Source organism: Triturus cristatus, chromosome 3_2, assembly GCF_964204655.1.
Source record: "Triturus cristatus chromosome 3_2, aTriCri1.1, whole genome shotgun sequence".
In the NCBI taxonomy this organism is placed as follows: domain Eukaryota; kingdom Metazoa; phylum Chordata; class Amphibia; order Caudata; family Salamandridae; genus Triturus; species Triturus cristatus.
This window is the reverse complement of record NC_140584.1, coordinates 194,025,286-194,044,479: the sequence shown is the minus strand read 5'-3', so window position 1 is coordinate 194,044,479 and position 19,194 is coordinate 194,025,286. Positions and strand designations below refer to the sequence as shown.

The following is a 19,194-nucleotide window of genomic DNA, read 5'->3' as shown; positions in this document are numbered from 1 at the left end:
ACTTAACCCCAAGAGCCAGAGGTGAGCTGGCTCCCTGTTGTGGAAACTCAGGAACACAAAATTTTACAGAAGTGTCTCAGCGACACTGTGTGCGTATGCTTTGTGCAGCCTGAAACCTTCGTAAGCTGTGTCCTGTGATCGTGTGCACCTGGAGTCCAAGTGAGTCTCAGCGACGCTGTGTGCATGTCCTTTGTGCAGCCTGAGACCTTCGGGAGGATTGCCCTGTGACCATGCACACCAGAAGTTCAAGAGTGTCTCAGCGACGCTGTGTGCGTGTGCTTTTTGCAGCCTGAGACCCTCGGAAGAATTGCCCTTTGATTGTGGGCTCCAGGAGTCCAAGTGAGTCTCAGCGACGCTGTGTGCGTGTGCTTCGTGCAGCCTGAGACCTTCGTGAGGATTGCCCTGTGATCGTGTGCACCCGGAGTCCAAGTGAGTCTCAGCGATGCTGTATGCGTGTGCTTCGTGCAGCTTGAGACCTTCGTGAGGATTGCCCTGTGATTGTGTGCACCCGGAACTCAAGTGAGTCTCAGCGACACTGTGTGCGTGTGCTTCGTGCAGCCTGAGACCTTCGAGAGGATTGCCCTGTGACGGTGCACACCCAAGGCTCATGGGAGTCTTAGCGACGCTGTGTGCGTGTGCCTTGTTGCAGTCTGAGATCTTCGTTATTGTCATCGGCCGGAATCAACCAAGTCGCATTGGAGGCCCAAGTCGCGAGAGGCGGAGAGGAGAGCGAGGTCGCATCCCCCAGGTAACGTGTGTCAGCGCCTGGGGCAGCATGCGGGCTCAGAGAGAGATGCTCTCGGCCTCTCCCCTTCCTGCAGTGCGAGCCTCTGTTCCAGCTCGTATTGCGGCCTGTACGTGCCAAGGAATGGCTGTACTGGGGCCAGAGCTTGGAGCTGCCTTGTGGTTTACACCAGACCTGTGTTGGGGGCATATGTTGACGGAAACTGACCGCGAGTCAGTACGAGAGGCGGAGAGACCGTCTGAAGCACCGTGATCGGTGCTGGAGAGTATTATGCATTGCATTATTTCTGCATAACGAACTGCCTGATTTTGTATTACGCATTGCCTTCGTTTGCAGAACGAACTACCTGATTGTTGCATTACGTAAAGTAATATTTAATTACCATTCATTAATCCAACCGCTACCACGCATGGCAGGGGGTTTGCCACAAGGCTTGGCCTGCTGCCAGTCCCTGTGTTTTCACTGCCCCAAAAGCACCCAACCCCCAGGCCCTCTCCTGGGCCACTTTTGGCCCCAGGGACCTTTTGGCGAGTTGTACGGTGACGTGGGCAGCAGTAGCCCGTATCATAATCATTGGGGCACAAGTGCGATACAGGCAGCTGTTCTCTTGGTGGCAATAACCAAGTCCACGCAATCATTTACGGCTGCTTATAGTCCAGTCCTGAGGTACAATGCGATTGCAACACGGAAGAAGCAGAAGTGGCACATGTAGGAGAAGAGGCCACAACGGAGAGAGAACAAACAGGAAGGAAGAGGCAGATGGCGGACTCACAGATCGAGGAGTCAAGGGGAAGAGGATGCGAGGGTCTATGAGACTGACTGACCAGCTGAGACCTGTGAAGCATAACATAGGCAGCGGACAGAGGAACTTGACTAGACCCCAGGGAAAGGAGATAAGGACGAGACTGTTGTGACTCACGGCCCAAGCCACAGCCTCAGGCGATGTCTTTCAGATAATACAGAATTCTACAAATCCCACTTCCACACGGAGGCTCAAACACGGCGGAGCAGGAGACATAAAACACAACACCTAGAAAAGGAGTTTTCCTTAAAAAATGCAATGACTCTTTTCAGAATAAGGCTTGAAGTTTTATTTATGCAATGCTCTTTAACAGAAAGGCTTTCCCAGATGCCAAATGAACCACATTCAAATGTATATAGAGATATATATTTATATGCGAGCAATAATAACACACTTGGTAAATGCAACAGTTAAATGCATGCATAATACTAATGAATAAATAAGTAGCAAATAGTACTGGACCTCCTGCAAGAAATAATCAGAAGGATATATACACTAAATACATCAAATGATTACTTTGGATGTGCACTCTGACTCATTCAAACATCACAAAGAAAACACCTCAAATGACCACAGCCACTAGAACCACGCATCACAATGGCACTAGTCAGATACAAATCACCTCACCCGATCGTTCACTCAACACCCTTGCCAACTCAAGCTGGGGGGCCCGTTCACAGCTGGGGTTGGACTCTCGACCGGAACTCAGGTTCTGTTCATCTTACGGCAGTACGTCTACTCCTTAAGTGAGCTCCCACCCTGGCTGTCAACAACCCTCAGCTTTATAGTCTAAAAACACACTAGAAGGTTCATGAATCTTCCCCTCTGTGCCAAGGAAACTTACTGGAACTGGCCAGCTTCCAGGCAAGCATTCCACAGCAGGAAGGAGTTCCCACATTCCCTCTACATTCTCACATGTTCCAGCCTTTATCTTGACGAAGCTTACGAAAGCCTTCCAGGGTACATAAAACAATCTCTCACAAAACAGACCCTGAACATGATTAACCCAAACAACCTGCAAGCCTGTCTGTGCGCGCAGAAAAGCTCAAGCAAGGCAGAGTTAGAATTCAGGATGACATGAGGCCATGTCAAAGCCAATAGTAAGAACTTCATAATTCCTCCCAAAGTACATCATAATGCACATTTGGGCACCACTGCTTATAGCATCGCATACTTGATCTCTCAATGTACAATACAGTGCACATTTGGGCACCACTGCGCATAACACTGTACTTCGAAACCAAAAAGTACATTCCACACTTCTCTCCCTCTAATGCTTTCAAATACACATCCCAAACGTTCTGTTCTTGGCAAGACTGTTCTACTGGTGACAGCTCCCACTTCAAAACTACGAGAAGAGGAACAAGGCATATGCAGGACGTCGTACATTCAGGCTAGGCTCAAATAACACACCAAAGTCAATTAAAGTGATGGTAGTCAAAGGTCATCACATGGTGTAAGACCACAAGAGTGCCTCTAGCACTACAGGTGAGTACCGTGAAAGGGTCCTCACAGTGTGGTCTCTTGGGCACAGGCATGGGGGACACTCATGAGGTTTTAAGGGTGGGTAGGGAATCACAAGGCCAGGAGCTTGTGGGCCTGAAACCAGTCAGACTGCTGGAGCACAACCATACAAACTGGGTTTGGGGAGCTCTGGTGCCAATATAGCAGGACCAGCAGGGCAAGGAGGACCCATATTTCATGCTTCTTCTGTACGCCAGATCGACTAGACAGAGAGAAAGTCTTAAAGTATTTTTTTTAAACAAACTTTATTGTTTTTTTTTACCCTTTACTGTCATACTTCATAATCATATTATTTGTTGTGTCTATACAATAACAGAATTCTATGACATGCAAGGCCTGTTACATCTATGCTCATAGCATCAAAACTCGTGCGCTTCAGAAGAATGCTGCAGTCATTAACTGATGTGGATCTAGGTTCTCCTTCGGTATATTGCACAAGACTCTTATTAGGATAATTGTACTAAATCAACACCCTCCGGTCCACCCTCCACCCTACTAATGCCCACCCTCCTTCCGTAACTGGTTCTGGCCATACATTACATTACTTAATCAACCATCTCTATACAGCGCAATTACTCTGTGTACATTTCCTGATTGTACTACTCCATCTGTAACCACCTTGAGTTACTGTAGTTCGTGTCTTATCATTAAAGGTGTTATTGGGTACTTGGAACTATGGGACCATCGTCCGGGATGGTATTTTTATAGGCTTCCACCATTGCATCCCATTCCAGGGATATTGGGTTTTTACGAAGGCCGCGGGCCGCTTCTCTGCGCAGTGCCTCGCTTTCAGCCCCAGCCCATCTAAGTAATTCGTCATGCCACATAGATGTGGTGGGGGCCCTGGCTGATTTCCAGCGCATTGTGATCAATCTCTTTGCAACTATAAGGGCCAAATCTAAAAAGCGTAGGTGTACCTTGTGTGTTTTCTTCTGTCTACGAACACCTAATATGTACTCTAGTGCTGTGTCTCCCATGGACAGGCGTGTGACTACCTCTATCTTGTGTTTGTTTGACCCCCCTCCAGAATTCCACAAGGCCCGTTCATGCCCACAACATATGCAGGATGTCGGCTTCCGGTAGTTTGCATCGGGGGCATTGATGTGTCGTTTCCCGGTACATTCTTTGCAGTCGGCGAGGGGTCAGGTAGGCTCTGTGTACTATGATACATTGGATAAACTTGAACTTGGCATTGCGTGGTATTTTATGTGGGTATTCCAGTATGTTACTCCATTCTTTGTCCGTTAAGTCTCGTCCCAGCTCTGCTACCCATTGAGCCCTTGTGGGATCTAGCTGAGCCCGGGCATGTGTGCGGATGCTAAGGTAGAGCCATTTGATTAAGTGGCCCCATGCCCCATGTAGTAAAGTGCTTTTATAAGCTCGTTTGATTGGGGTTTCTCTCTCTGTTGAGCCCAGTGTCTTTTAATATAGTGTATTAGGGCAGCATGTGTCAAGTACGTTGTGGTAGGCGCTTCCGGAATGCACATAAAGGTGTCATGATCCAGAAGTGTCCCATCACTAAAGAGCGCCCCGACAGACTCCACCACCGCATCTGTCCAATTTTCAAGTGCCCGTTGCGTCAGCCTACCAGGCACCAATGGTATCCCTACCAGAGGAATGTTGCTGGTGTATCTGCCACCCCTGGAAGTGTATCGCAACGCTCTTCCCCAGCAGTATAGTGCCGTGTGTAGGATGTAAGGTAATCCCGGAAGTGGTTTGCTGTGCGGTAGTATTAAGATGTGAAGTGTTCCCTGCTTGATGTGCCTGGTACTGCAATTGGTCTCTTGTAAGTTGTGGCCCGCCGTCCAGTATGACAGCCATTGTAGTTGGCATGCGTAGTGGTAAGCCCTAAAATCTGGTGCCCCTAATCTGCCCTCCCGCGTGCTGATTTGGAGTTTCTTAAGGCTTATCTGGCGTCGGCCTTTACCCCAGATTAAATCTATGAGGATAGTATCTAATGTATTGAAGATTGTGGCAGGAAGGAGTAACGGTAAATTCGTAAAATAATACAAAAAGCGGGGGAGTACCACCATCTTAGATAAAGCCACGTGTCCCATTGCCGATAAAGGCAACGTAGTCCAGAAAGCTACCTGCAAGCGTATTCCACGAATTGCCTTACCCAGGTTGCCCTCTATCATATCTGAGTTTGAGCGATAAACATTAATCCCTAGGTATTTGAAAGTATGCAAGGCTACCGGTAGCCGAAGCTCCCCGAAGCCAATGTAGCCCGTGTACATCCGCACATGGAAGAAGAAGGCGTGGGATTTGGAGTCATTAATGGATAAGCCTGACACTGTCGCAAATTCCGCAAATATACAGGGAAGCGGCCCTTGACCCTCCAACATGTCTGCGAGATATATGATAAGGTCATCGGCATAGGCTGACACCAGGTGCACGGAAGTACAGATGGGAATTCCGTAGCACCTCGCATCTCGCCGAATGCGGAGCGCTAATGGCTCCAATGCCAAAACGAACAGGATCGGGGACAGGGGACAGCATTGGCGCGTGCCCCAGGGACCCCATATTCTCCAGATATAAGCTTCCCTGTTCAGACTCTTGCGGTAGGTGCAGCGTATAACAATTTAACCCATTGTATATTGCTGGGGGTAAGCCAAAGCGAGCAATGGCACTGAACATATAGTCCCAAGACAATGTATTGAATGCCTGCTGCATGTCCAGGGACATGCAGCCAGCGTTTGGAAAGTGTGCCAGATCAGCAGACATAATCTGATGCAGTCTGCGCAAATTTAATGAGGTGCTCCTCGCAGGCTCGAACCCACATTGATCAATATGGATCAGTTTGGTGAGATAAGGCTCAATTCTATTCGCCAGAACCTTACTTAAGATCTTATATTCTGTGCAGAGTAGCGACAAGGGGCGCAAGCCTGCCATATCAGTCGGATCTCTGCCCGGTTTAGGCAATGACACCACCAATCCCTGAGCGGCAGTATGAGGTAGGTGCCCCAACTCGAGCGACGTCCTATAAAGTTCTTCCAGGTGCGGTATCAGTATTTCGGAGTATGCCTAAAGAAATTCTACCGGCAGATCATCCGGGCCCGGTGTCTTATTACGTGAGAGTCCGGCCATGGCTGCCTTAATCTCTGCCCTACTGATAGGCCCCTCTAGGTCCTTTGTCATGCCAGTCGGTGGTTGTGGGTAAGGCAGGTCCGTGAGGAAGTCTTCGATATAGGACTCCTCCAAGTGTGGCGGCGCACCGTACAGTGCTTCATAATGCTTACTAAAGGCCTCACTAATATCACATTGCGTAGTCGCGGTCCCGCCCCCTGGCAGTTTAATACAGCTAAAGGCAATGATGGGAGGGTCATTTCTAATCAGCTTCCCCAACAAGGTACCTGACTTATCTGCATCTGAGCGATATATTTGTGTATAAGATCTGTAATCTATTAACCTCAGCGTTTCAAGTAATTCTGCGTGTTGAATACGGGTTTTTCTTGCAATTGTGTCTGTTACGCTGGGTTGCACACTGCCTCTTGCTCTAGTCGTGACATATTTGTCTCTGTGTACTGTAGTTTTTTATGTATCTCCTACTTGGCCCCCTCTGTGGCGCTGATTGCTGCCCCTCGGATAACTGCCTTAATGGCATCCCATTCAACTAGTACTGTGGAAGCCGCATTATGTTTCTCCTTGAAGTAGTTTTGAAGTGTTGTGGCTAACGTGCTACGGAAGTGTTTGGGGCCATAGCCACCATGTAGGAACCGGGGAGGGCACTCTACTCCAACTAAAACTGCTTCTAGGGGGTTATGATCCAAGAAGGTCTTTGCCAAGTGTGTAACATCTATAACTTGATCCGCTATGGAGGTGGAACACATAATCCTATCTATCCTGGTATGTAACTGGTGCACCGGGGCGAAAAAGGAATATTCCTTGTGAAGTGAATGCACAAGGACCAACCTTCCACCCAGTCGTAGAGGGCTTCCGCCTGTTTACAAGCCATTGTGCCCCTCAGGGGTGGATGAGAACGATCTAGAGACATATCCATGACCGCATTACAGTCGCTTCCTATGAGCCATGGATACGTTTCTCACCCCGCCAAAATGGAGTTCAGACTCTGGGAATATCTGTTGGTCATAGTTCGGAGAATAAATGTTTCCTAAAACAACCGGCCAACTGTCTAGGGTGCCACGCAGGAATATGTACCTGTCCTGTGTATCTACCCGCTTGTCCAGTGTCACAAATGGTATTCCCCCTTTTATCCAAATCGTCACCTCCCTGGCAAATGCAGAGTAATTCGTGGATATTAACTGCCCTCTCTATTTTTTCCACATTTTGCAGCTTCTGCCTCCATTAGGTGCGATACCTGGAGGAAAACCACGTGCGCCCCCTGGCGTAACAAAAAGGCGTGTACTCTATGCCTTTTATGTACAGAGCCCAACCCTCTGACGTTCCATGTAACAAATGTATATTTATCCGCTAACTGTTGTGTCATCCAATCCTGTGAATGAGATCATGCAACCGCATGAGGTGTAACAGTATCAATGAGCCAGACTTATGGAACTCCCAACCTAAACCAAACACCAGGTTATACCTACAATCAAAACCAGGCAAGACCAATTAAATAGAACATTATAAACAATAGCAGTCGCAAAGTGGGGGTAGGTAGCCACCGCCATCATGTAGGTAAACATTAACCTGGACCGTCCCAGAGCCCAAGCATAATATTGAGAACATTACAGAACACATTGTAGTTTAGAGAGAGACCAAACATCAAAGGATATGCGATTGTTAGGGGGATGCCTCCCCATCCATGCGTCCCTTGGCGGCAGGTCATGTCATTGCAGTCAACATGAGAGAGCCACCACTATCCCAGTATTCCATCAGCCGTTTGTGGCGTCACAGTAGGAAAGAGCTGCAGACTGCTGTCCAAGTCCGAGCGGACTGTACTGTGGTCCAACGATTCCGACAGCCTGCGGGAGGAGTTGTCTCTGAAGGTATGGGCAGCTGTCAGGGCTGTTTTTTTGCCAGTTTGGACTTGCTGTTGTGTGGGCCCAGGGAAGGGCAGCGTGCTGGTGGAATTGACCACTCGCTTTGATGGGAAGTCCCGTGTCCTTGTGTGGTGGAATGGGATCGGCCCGAGCGTTGCGTAGGTTCCATGACCTCTAGCCATTCCTCGACATCTTCCGGACTTTCAAAAAAGTAGGTCTTCTGCTCGTAGATGATCTTCAGACGCGCTGGGAATAGTAACGCATATTTGAGATTCATGGTGCGTAGTTTCCTCTTCACCTCCTGAAAAGAAGAGTGTCTTCGCTGTACCAGGAGAATATAGTCAGGATATATAATGAAATTTGGCAGTTCTCCAATTGGATCTGTGGTTTTTCAGGTGCTTTTTGTAACAGCATGATGCAGTCCCTGTAGTTGAGAATCTTCACGATCAAAGGCCTCGGCGGAGCTCCCACCCTCGGTTTCCCAGTGAGGATCCGGTGCGCCCTTTCGACGCAGAAGTAGTTGGGGAGACCCCCTGGGGCCACATGTGTGCGGAACCAATGTTCCATGTACGTCGTGGCCTCATTTCCTTCACTCCATTCCAGCAGTCCAATAACGCGAATATTATTGTGTCATTCCCAGCCCTATGCTTCCTCCACTCGATCCATCAACCCCGTGACCTGTTTCCGTAGGGACTGGAGCTGAATTGCATTATCTTTATGTTGCGGCACCAGGTCCTGCAGCGTGGAGCTATGATCCTTCCCCGTATCCGCCAGATTAGCATGATCCGCTTTCAATAAAGTGAAACCAGTAGTAAGGGTGCCTATTTGCTGTTCTATGGCTCTACGCGATTCCCTAACTTCCTTCAGTATTAAGTCCAGCTTATCCGGCACACTCTCTTCGTCTGTGGGAGGGAGTGTATTGAGCGATTGCATGCTCTGGGATGACTCACCTTCGTCCGCACCTTGGGAATTAGGAGCCATTGCCTCCTGGGTTTTGCCCCTGTATCGACCCTTCGTCCACGGGCAGGGTTGTCTTACGATCTATCTCCTCAATAAGCAGTCCGAGCGCCCGATGGCCAGGGGCCCTGGTGGCGCTGAGGGTGGCGGCGTGCAGGCAGCAGCACCGGCCGGTCACCAGCTCCCACACCTCATGGATACTGGCTGTACTCAGGACATGATTTCAGGCCAAGCAGCAAGTCCAAGAAGCAACACTGTGGTGTGTGTAGCTTCATCCACTCGCAGCCCCAAATATAGCATTTTGTCTGGGCCGTCTGCGGGAAGATGGAAGCCCACGAGGTGCAGGGCAGGCCCCCGTGGCGCTGGAGAGGAGGAACAGAGCGTGTCCCAGGATACCGTGCAGCCTGTAGTCTTCAACACTATGCACCCAGCAGACTGTAATGGCCAGCAAGGGAGAGGCTGAAGGGGTTTCAGAGGCTTCTGCACCCCCACCGCAGCCGCAGCAGGCCCAACATATGCCCAGTGCGGGCCTCACTTCAAAATGCACCAGGACAGATCACGGTGCCGGTGTCCGAGGCCTCTCACCCCCTCAGACGAGGTTCGCAGGTCAAGCATCCGCTCCCAGATGTCCCTTAGCTGTAGTGAGCAATGTTCTCTAACAGAAAGGCTTTCCCAGATGCCAAAATGAATCATATTCAAATACACATAGATATATATTTATATGCATGCAATAATAACACACTTGATAAATGCAACAGTTAAATGCATGAATAATACTAACGAATAAACAAGCAACAAATAATTTGAGATAAAACTCAAGCAAATATTATGGGACGTCCTGCAAGAGATAAGAAAAATATGTATACTGAATTCTTCAAACGATTACTTCAGATGTGCACTCTGACTCATTTACACATCACAAAGAAAACACCTCAAATGATCAAACCCAGTGGCCACACATCACAATGGCAATAATCAAAACTCAAACACCTTAAATGCCTACAGCCACTGGAACCAAGCATTACAATGGCACTAGTCAGAAACAAATCACCTCATCCAATCGTTCACTCGACATCCTTGCCAATTCACGCTGGGGGCCCGTTCACAGCTGGCTTAGACTCTCGACAGGGACTCAGATTCCGTTTGTCTACAGCAGTACGTTTACTCTGTAAGTGAGGTCTCCACTCAGCTGTCAACAAACCTCAGCGTTATAGTCTCAAAACACACACTAGAAGCTTTGAGAGTCTTCCTCCCAGCACAAGGAAACTTACTAGGACTAGCCAGCTTCCAAGCAAGCCTTCCATGACAGAAAGGAGTTTCCACGTCCCCTCTACATTCTGGCATGTTTCAGCCTTTATCTTGACGAAGCTCACGAAAGCCTTTCAGGGTACATTAAACAATCTCACACAAAAAAAATCCTTGAACGTCATTAACCCAAACAACTTGCGAGCCTGGCTGTGCGCACAGAAAACACCCCAAACAAGGCAGAGTCAGAATTTAGGATGAAATGAGGCCATGTCAAAGCCAAAAGTAAGAAATTAATAATACTTCCCAGTGTACAACACAGTGCACATTTGTGCACCACTGCTTATAGCACCACATACTGCATCTCTCAATGTACAACATAGTGCAAATTTGAGCACCACTGATTATAGCATCACATACTTCCATCTCTCAATGTACAACACAGTGCATATTTGTGCACCACTGCTCGTAACATTGCACTTCGAGGCCAAAAAGTACATTCCACATCCCTCTCTCTCACGCTGTCAAATGCACATCCCACACGTTCTGTTCTTGGCAATGCTGTCCTACTCCGTGACAGCTCCCACTGAAAGTCTGCAAGATTACAAGAAAGAAACCTTTAAGAGAAACAAGGCATATGCAGGACGTCGTACATTCAGGCTAAGGTAAAATAACACACCAAAGTCAATTAAAATGGTAGTGAAAAGGTCATCACAGGGTGTCAGACCATAAGAGTGCCTCTAGCACTACATCCGGCACATTTTTAAGGTGGGGGCACCTAGCCCAATAAAAGCAAGTGTGGGATAACTGCTTGTTTTTTAAAAAGCTTTGACACAGATCTATGGATCCTCTGTGAATTTCCAGCAAAAGTTTTAAGGAAAAAAAGCTTTGGCCCCCGGCAAGACCCAACCAACTGGCCTATGGAGTCAGGTTATTCCTACTCTGCCCACTTGTGTTTTTGCTCGTTTTTCTTGGGACTCAGGCCGAGTCCCGAAATGGATGCCATTGTTTCCTGGTTGAAGTTGTGGCTGCCAATCAGATCTCACAATAAGATCTTTCGGATCCTCTGACGCTCCGCATTCCTAGATATACATAAATCTTTTTTTTGTAAATAACTCCAAAACTACTGAACAGATGTACACCAAATTGCAACAAGCATTGGCAACGTCAATAGGGTTTGCCTATGCAAATTCTTTTTTGAGTTTGTCAATTTCTTTTATTTTACATATTGCAGGGGAGTTGAGATACTGTGCAATATAACTTAAAGTAAAAATGATACCTACTGGCTTTGCCAATACTTGTTTTTACTCACAGTGGCAAGGAGGTGTTTTATTATTTGCTTCCTTACCTTGAGGCTACTCTCAACAAATAACAATCACATCCCAAATACAAATAATTAATAGGGTGATATGTGTCAGTCATTAATAAACATCTTTGAGAGATGTATAATTTTGTTGACAAAGTCACATTTGAAGTGGCACTACCCAAAAAAATATTTACATAACCCAAAGATTTTGTTAAGGGATATTGACTTGTTCTAATGACAAGCATTGGCAAAGTCATAAGGTCTTGGCAATGCCCGCGCTATTGGCCTAGTCAATGTGAATGTCTTTTAGCGATGTTGTCTAACAGCACATCTACTGTTCAGCATGGCTAAAAGTCACTGACAGCCCATAATCATAGGATGTGAAGCCGACGCCGGGTCTCTTCGCCCCCATGTTGAGTTTATTGTCCTGCCCCTCCTAACACAAAAAAGCGCTATTTCCTTGGCCTGCGCTGGTCGCATCATGGTGCTTTTTTCAGTGACTTTCAGCCAAGCTGAACAGTGGATGTTCGGGCATAGCCGAGATGTATTGGCTTTGCCAATCCTTTCTCGGTGTTGATGGCGTCTTGCTGACTACATTTGGAAGTGATAGTGAGAAACAGTTAAGGAGCTTTGAAGTGAAGCGAGGATGCGGCGTTACGACCAGAGCTGCCGATAGGGGAACTGTGGAACCAGGTTTGAATCTTGGGTTCAGCTGAACAGTTTGTGATTCTGGGCAAATCACTTACGTTTCCCCCTGCGTATGACAATGAATGTGTCATTGTGTAATGTCCAAACACAAAAACCCTGGACACTGTCCAAGGTAGGGAGTCAGAAGATATAGGGCCTCAAGGGTGAGCTGGCCTTCAATCACAGCAATTTCAACACAACAAAGCCACCCAAGATTCAATTTATGCATGTGTATCAACCAGTGCTCGACCTCATAACAATCTACTTCTGGGCATACACAAAAATGTTGTGCTATATAAAATTGCACCAAAAGAAAGTAACTGGTGCTAATGCCAAGCGCTTCAATACCTTAGGGTGGTGTTGGCACTATATAAAACTGGACAAAAATGGAACTGGTGCTTATGAAAAGCACTCTAATACTCTCAGTGCTGTTCGCGCTACATAGAACTGCACAAAACAATATGAAAAAAGGATGCGGTGGAGGATGGGATCTATGCAACGTAGTTCAGTGGGGGCAAGCAACAACAGACGGGAGTGTAACAGGAAACCAACAGCAAATGTGGGCAGCCACAGGGAGATTAAGTGATTAGGCCGTAATCACAAAATGTGGAACTGAAGCTGAGACTAGGGAAATGATGTGGCATCCTCTTGGTAAACCAGGTTTTATGTTTTGACGTGAGCCTAACATTCTTGACTCTGGGCAAATGACTTAATCTCCCTGTGCCCCCAAAAATGAATGTTCTTGGTTAAAGTAACTTGTGCTAATGAATAGCACATCAATACCTTTGGGTAGTGTTTGGCGCTACACACAACTGCACAAAAAAAAGTAACTGGTGCTTATATAAAATGCTCCAATGCCTCAGGGTGGTGTTGGCGCAACATAAAACTGCACAAAAAACACAACTGTGAAAAGCAGAATTGACGGAGTAGGTGATCTGGGGGAAGAAGGGATATGTACAACAGGAGTTCAGCATGGGCAAGCAGCGACAAGCAGGAGGTTGATAGGCAACCAACAGCAAATGCAAGTTGCCACAGGGAGATTATGTGATTTGCATACGTTTACTGTGTACTTGTGAAAAGTAACTGATGTTAATGTAAATTGCTCCAATACCTTTGGGTGGTGTTGGCTCTAAATAAAACTGCACAAAAAAATAACTGGTGCTAATGTAAAGTGCTCCAATTCCTTCAGGTGGTGTTGGCGCTGTATAAAACTGCACACAAAAAAATTGAAGAGTAGAGGGAGGAGGGGACTGTACAACAGAGTTCAGCGATGCAAGCAGCGACGGGAGTTAGGTGGATGGGCAACCAACAGCAAATGTGGGCTGCTACTGGGAGATTAAGTGATTAGGCCGTAGTCACAAAATGTGGAACTGAGGCTGAGGTTAGGGTGACGATGTGGGTGCTCTTGAGAAAGGATGTGGCATAAGGGCCAGAGCTGCCAACCAGGAAACTGGAAAGCTGCTTTGGAGTTTTGGCCTTGGCTTAACGTCCTTGATTCTGGGCAAATCACTTAATCTCCCTTTACTTACAAAAATGAATGTGTCCTTGTGTAAAGTGACTGGTGCTAACGTAAAGTGATCCAAAACCTATATTTAAACATCATCATATTCAAAATGGCGTGTTTTCGTGAACAAGGTTGCACAAAGCAACCAAAATGTGTTGATTATCCTCTTGCCAATAGAGAGAGTATGGTATCGCAGCTGCCTGGAGTGCTGTGTTCGAAGCTCCAGGGTCAGACTGTTGATGAGTCCAGCTATTGCTTATGGGCTTTACAGATTTAATTCACCCCCTCATTAAATGAGGCGAGGCAGAACACCAGGTGACTGTAAAAGTTAAATTGTGTCTCTGGTTTGATAAGAGGGCTGGATAAAACATGAGCCTGCACAACTCTGTGATTAATGTGTATGTTCATTCGACCCTCTCTCAAAAACTGGAACATGTCTGTTTTGCCAGAACGTGTTGGGACGATGGGACAGTGTAAAGATTCATCCAACGCTGTAGTAAGGTTGATGGTCTTTATTATCAGCAGTAAAAAGTAACAGATACCTCCAGCTTGCTCCAGCAGTTCCTTCTCACTAACTCCTCTTCATAAGACAACATTCTATCCTAGCAACCATCATAACATTCCATCTTAAAGAAATCCCCGCACATCTTCCCCCCTACATAACATACAATTTAGATAACAAATTCAGCTACCATAAGGAACACATAATAATAATATATATATTTTTTTTTCCTCTTTTAAGGAGCATCGCATTTGGAAACATTTCCAAAACTCCAAGCAGATCCATCTACTAAAATAAGGACATTTCTTTTAACTTCTTTTAACTGTATAGGTTGAGTAAATTTGCTTTCCCCCTTGACCACAATGCCACCTCTCCTCACAACTACCCAATCACCAACTTTTATATCAATGTTTCTCACTCCCTTCCTCATATTATAACTGATCGCTGCACTCCCTTGTTGTTCCTCCACACTTTTCCTAACCGCAGCACGGTCTACCCACACACATTCCTTATCTTTAAGCCATCCAGGAACTTCCTTTACACCAGGCTCACGTCCCTTGAGGGAAGAAAATGGAGATACCCCCGTAACTGAATGTGGTGTTACCCTGGAATACATACGAAATCCAGGGGTGGAGGTAGTAGTTATGTGCCCCCTGCGCACACTTCCGCTCGTCGCCAATGTAAAGATTCATCCAATGCTGTAGTAAGGTTGATGGTCTTTATTATCAGCAGTAAAAAGTAACAGATACCTCCAGCTTGCTCCAGCAGTTCCTTCTCACTAACTCCTCTTCATAAGACAACATTCTATCCTAGCAACCATCATAACATTCCATCTTAAAGAAATCCCCACAGACAGTCCTTAACAAACCAGGACTGTCTGGGCAAAACCGAGATATCTGGTCACCCTAGCTCTGAGGCAATTTTGATGGCCTCCACCAGTTGAATCTGTTAAGTATAGACAGCCGCTTCCTCTACAACTACTGTGTCATCTTGCAACAGGACCTGCTACATTATACTAAATGATATTACATTACAGGTCCAGAATTGAAACCCTACAGTCAAGAATGTCTTTCTGAAGTGCAGGCCTGTTTTGTGCTTTCATCTTCAAATCCTTTACATCAGCTGAGTACAGACAGCTAAGACACTCCGAACTGCAAAATTAATCTAGAAATGAAAGGTCTAACCTGCTGGTATGTACCTGCTCAGTGACAGGGGACCAGACAACTCCTCCCTTTCTGAAGCTTCCTACAGCAACATCGCATAGCAGCTCAAAGTGCTAAACAAAAGACTTGAGAAAAACACAAGCATTTCACAAAGGAGAGAAATGTACTTAAGCTTAAGTAAACTGTCTTGTCCTAAGACTGGTTGCTTTGGTCAACAGAGCAAACATGTTAGAGGCACTGAGTAGCCTCCTGGTTCAAGCTGTGCCTTCCGAAATTCAGCGGTGTCTAGAATAGCTTGAAGAACAGCCAGAAAATGTGTAAATTCACAATCTTGTGAGATTCATTTTTCATCTGTGAGGTAGATGCCCCATTACTTTGTCCTGAATTCCAGAAGTAAGAAACACCTTTAACACAGAGATGACAGACACTGAAGATTTCACATGTGACAAACACATCATCACGCTGAGCTGCTCAACCATTGTATTTACTGCTGTTTTCAGCGTACATTTATGCAGGGTTTCTAAGACGAGGCGTCTCAAACAAGGGTTTAGTAAGATTCTTTAGTTCAACCTTTTTGTGAGACTTCAAGGAAGACATTCTAGCCAATGCAGGCCTTCACATCGAAATTGTTATATTAGAGACAATTATGGCCCTTTACCACTTATAAATTATTTTTGTTCTACAGCATTCCTAATTAATGATCCCTACAATAACCATGCATCCTCCACCATCACTGTGCACGGATATGTTTACATACACACAAATAAGAACATCACAAACCACTTTACAACAGCACATCTTAAGACAAATCTCTGAGCATTGACCTGCCATTGCCAAGATATGTAATTAACTGACTATATGCCACCTATAGGGGCTACTGCGCTTCAACTATGGTGGTTGAGGCATTTGCCAATGATGTCCTAGGATCTGTCCTATGGCTCTGAACATGTATGTATTACTATGGTCTGACCATAGTACCAATATCGGCAACACACTCCCCATCACACATACAGCAATCGCCTGATGAAATAAACAGACAAGACACGTTTTTTTCGTGGAGGAAATTGCTGCAGGTTTATTTGCATACCAAAATATGCTAACATGGTGGGTTAGCTTATGGGTGATCCAAGGGCAGGCAGCCCCTCGCCGCCTGCCCACCTGATGAGACAAATTGCACCGTGGCCCTAGCCAATCGGTGCTTACCAATTTTGGGGGGAGGGGTAAACCCCTCCCACCGGTAGACTGCCAATCCACCCCTCTACTCACGCCCCCAGAGGGGGCTGAGCGTTCCAGGCAACCCTCGATTGCTCAGGTTTACAACTGCCCGTAGGACTAGCAGGGCGCCGTCGCTCCTCCAGGGTCCAGCGCGAGGACTTTCCTGGAGATAGTTGGCATTTGCACCCTTGTGCACCCTTGTGCCCCTTGTGTACCTTTCAGCCTCTGGATTGCCCTGTATCTCTGCCTGCAACACAAAATAACAAGTTAAAATGCCTCTCCCACCCCACCCCCTGAATGTACGCCGGGTAAGCGATAAGGAGGGAAACGGCAACAAGGGTAGTGGCCAAGAGAGGACACCAGGTGGGCGTCCTCACCCACCCCAGCACGAAAATGACACGGGGCGTGCGGACCCCGAGGGGGTCCCTTAGCACTAGGCTGTATCGTGTGCCCTCAAGTGGCACTAAGGCAGCCGCCCTCTTAGGAGGGTCCCCTGCGTGGACCACGGGCAGCCACTTATTGCAAATATCGGCAACACACTCCTCATCACACATACAGCAATCTCTTGATGAAATAAACAGACAAGACACCTTTTTTTCATGGAGAAAATTGCTGCAGCTCTGGGTGTGGCCACCGTCGCAACCAGGGCCCACCACAAAGACCGGCATTCTTACTTACATCCTGCTGATTCCACGGTCTCTCCCAGATCCAGCAAGAACAAGTCCATGCCCACTCTAGACAGATGTACCCCATCTTCTTCAAAACACCCTGTGGACTTGGCATGCAGCAAACCATGCCTGATAAAGCCAAACCCCCTCTGTTCAGTGAATTTACGCATAGCACTGTTAACTCTCCTGCGCAAGGTTTCCTCGGCATCCCCTGACCGTGCTCCTTGGGTTGCCTTGTGGACACAGTCCAGCATCCCTTGAAGAGTCTTAAATTCGATGGGGGACCTATTGTCTGATGCCCGCGGCTCGCTTCCTGCCCAGCCCTTTAGCGCCGCTCTGATCAGGAAGGATTTGGTAGGATGGTTCTGCCCCTTAATCTAGCATGATGACTAATTGCCGACAGGTGGCCAGAGACCCAGGAGTGGCTTTTCCCATTATCCCTAGCCCATACTATGAAGGTTTGCACCCTGTGTTCTAATGATGTCCTCCCTTCCTACCAGGCTCCCACCACTGAGCAGAACATGGCAACGCAAGCCTTATAGCGCTTACTGGTCCTGGGTGCTAAAGACAGCCCTCCTAGACCCCTCAAATGCTGTTCCACTCTAGAAGGAACCAGAGGTGCAGTGGAAAAGGGGTCATCTCCTCTCTCGCTCTCAGCCACGCCTCCCAGAACCGACGCCACTGATAATGAGAGAGAGCGTCAGCTGCTGTATTCTGCATCCCTTGAATGTGTTGTGCCCTACATTCTACATTGTTGTACCGGCAAGCCCGCACCAATTGCCACAAGACCAGGGGACAGCTAGCAGACTGTGAATTGCTAGCCTGCACTACTGCCAAGTTGTAGGACCAGAAAAGGACCCTTCTTGCTGCCAGCACCATAGGCCACAGGTGGAAGGCTACCACTATTGCAAATAACTCCAACACAGTAACGTTGGCCGTGATCTTTCTGTGCCAAGCATTGGGCCATCTTTCAGTGCACCATTCGCTGTCTAAAATCGCCCCAAAACCTTCTCTACGTGACGCATCTTTGAAAAGTGACAGTTCAGGACTGCCCGCCCAGGGGGCCCTCCCGAAGACAGAGCCATTGAAGTTTGCCAAGAATTCAGCCCACATGCCCAGGTCTTTCCTCATCCCCTTGCTCAACTTTACCATGTGGTGCTTCTTTCTTACTTTGGCAGTGGCCCTTGTTATCCTTGTCGCAAACACCCTTCCAGCTGGTATTACTCTGGCTGCAAAATTCAACTTCCCCAGCAGGCTCTGGATAAAGCCCAGAGAGGCCTTGTCCTGTCCCATGGCTAACTGGATGTGCTGTGCTAAATACCAAACCTTGTCAGCTGGCAGCCTGGACTCTCCGGCAATGGTGTCCAGCTCAATTCCCAGGAATTTTAGGACCTGCGCCGGACCCTCCGTCTTTCCTGGAGCGAGTGGGACACCCAAGTGACTGGCCAGTTTCTAAAAGTCTGTGAGGGCATTCTTGCAATCCTGCGTGCTCTCACCCCCAATGAAAAGGAAGTCGTCCAGGTAATGGGTCACCCCTTCCACCTTGTAGGTCTCCTGGAGATCCCACTGCGGGAAGCAACCGAATGCCTCAAAATAAGCACAGGAAACTGTGCATCCCATGGGCATGCATCTGTCATAAAAGTACCTGCCCTCAAGCTTGAAACCTAGTAGGTGTTAGCTGCTCGGGTGGACTGGTAGCAAGTGGAAAGCAGATTCGATGTCTCCTTTGGCTAGCCAGGCCCCCTTGCCCGCCCTCCTGACCAAGTCCAACGCCACGTCCAGGGTACAATACGTCCCGGAGCAGGTGCCCTCTTCCAGCCCATGGTTAACCGGTTACCCTTCCGGGTAAGACAGGTGGTGGATTAACCTGAATGACCCTGGTTCATTCTTGGGCACCACCCCCAGGGGAGAGACCACAACGTTTTCCAACGGG

General features: G+C 47.5%; 1 protein-coding gene across 4 annotated transcripts in view; it reads left to right on the top strand.

Moving 5' to 3' along the window:
• The window catches only part of C3_2H2orf76 (chromosome 3_2 C2orf76 homolog), a 438,804-nt gene that overhangs the window by 247,663 nt on the left and 171,947 nt on the right, over positions 1-19,194 (top strand). The window contains exon 3 of one of the 4 annotated variants that reach the window (XM_085647476.1): positions 4,099-4,217. The exons of the other annotated variants lie outside the window; for them this stretch is intronic. Coding sequence (XP_085503602.1) covers positions 4,118-4,217 — 100 coding nt within the window. The 5' untranslated portion in view covers positions 4,099-4,117. The remainder of the gene's footprint in view (positions 1-4,098; positions 4,218-19,194) is intronic. 4 annotated transcript variants of the gene reach the window in all.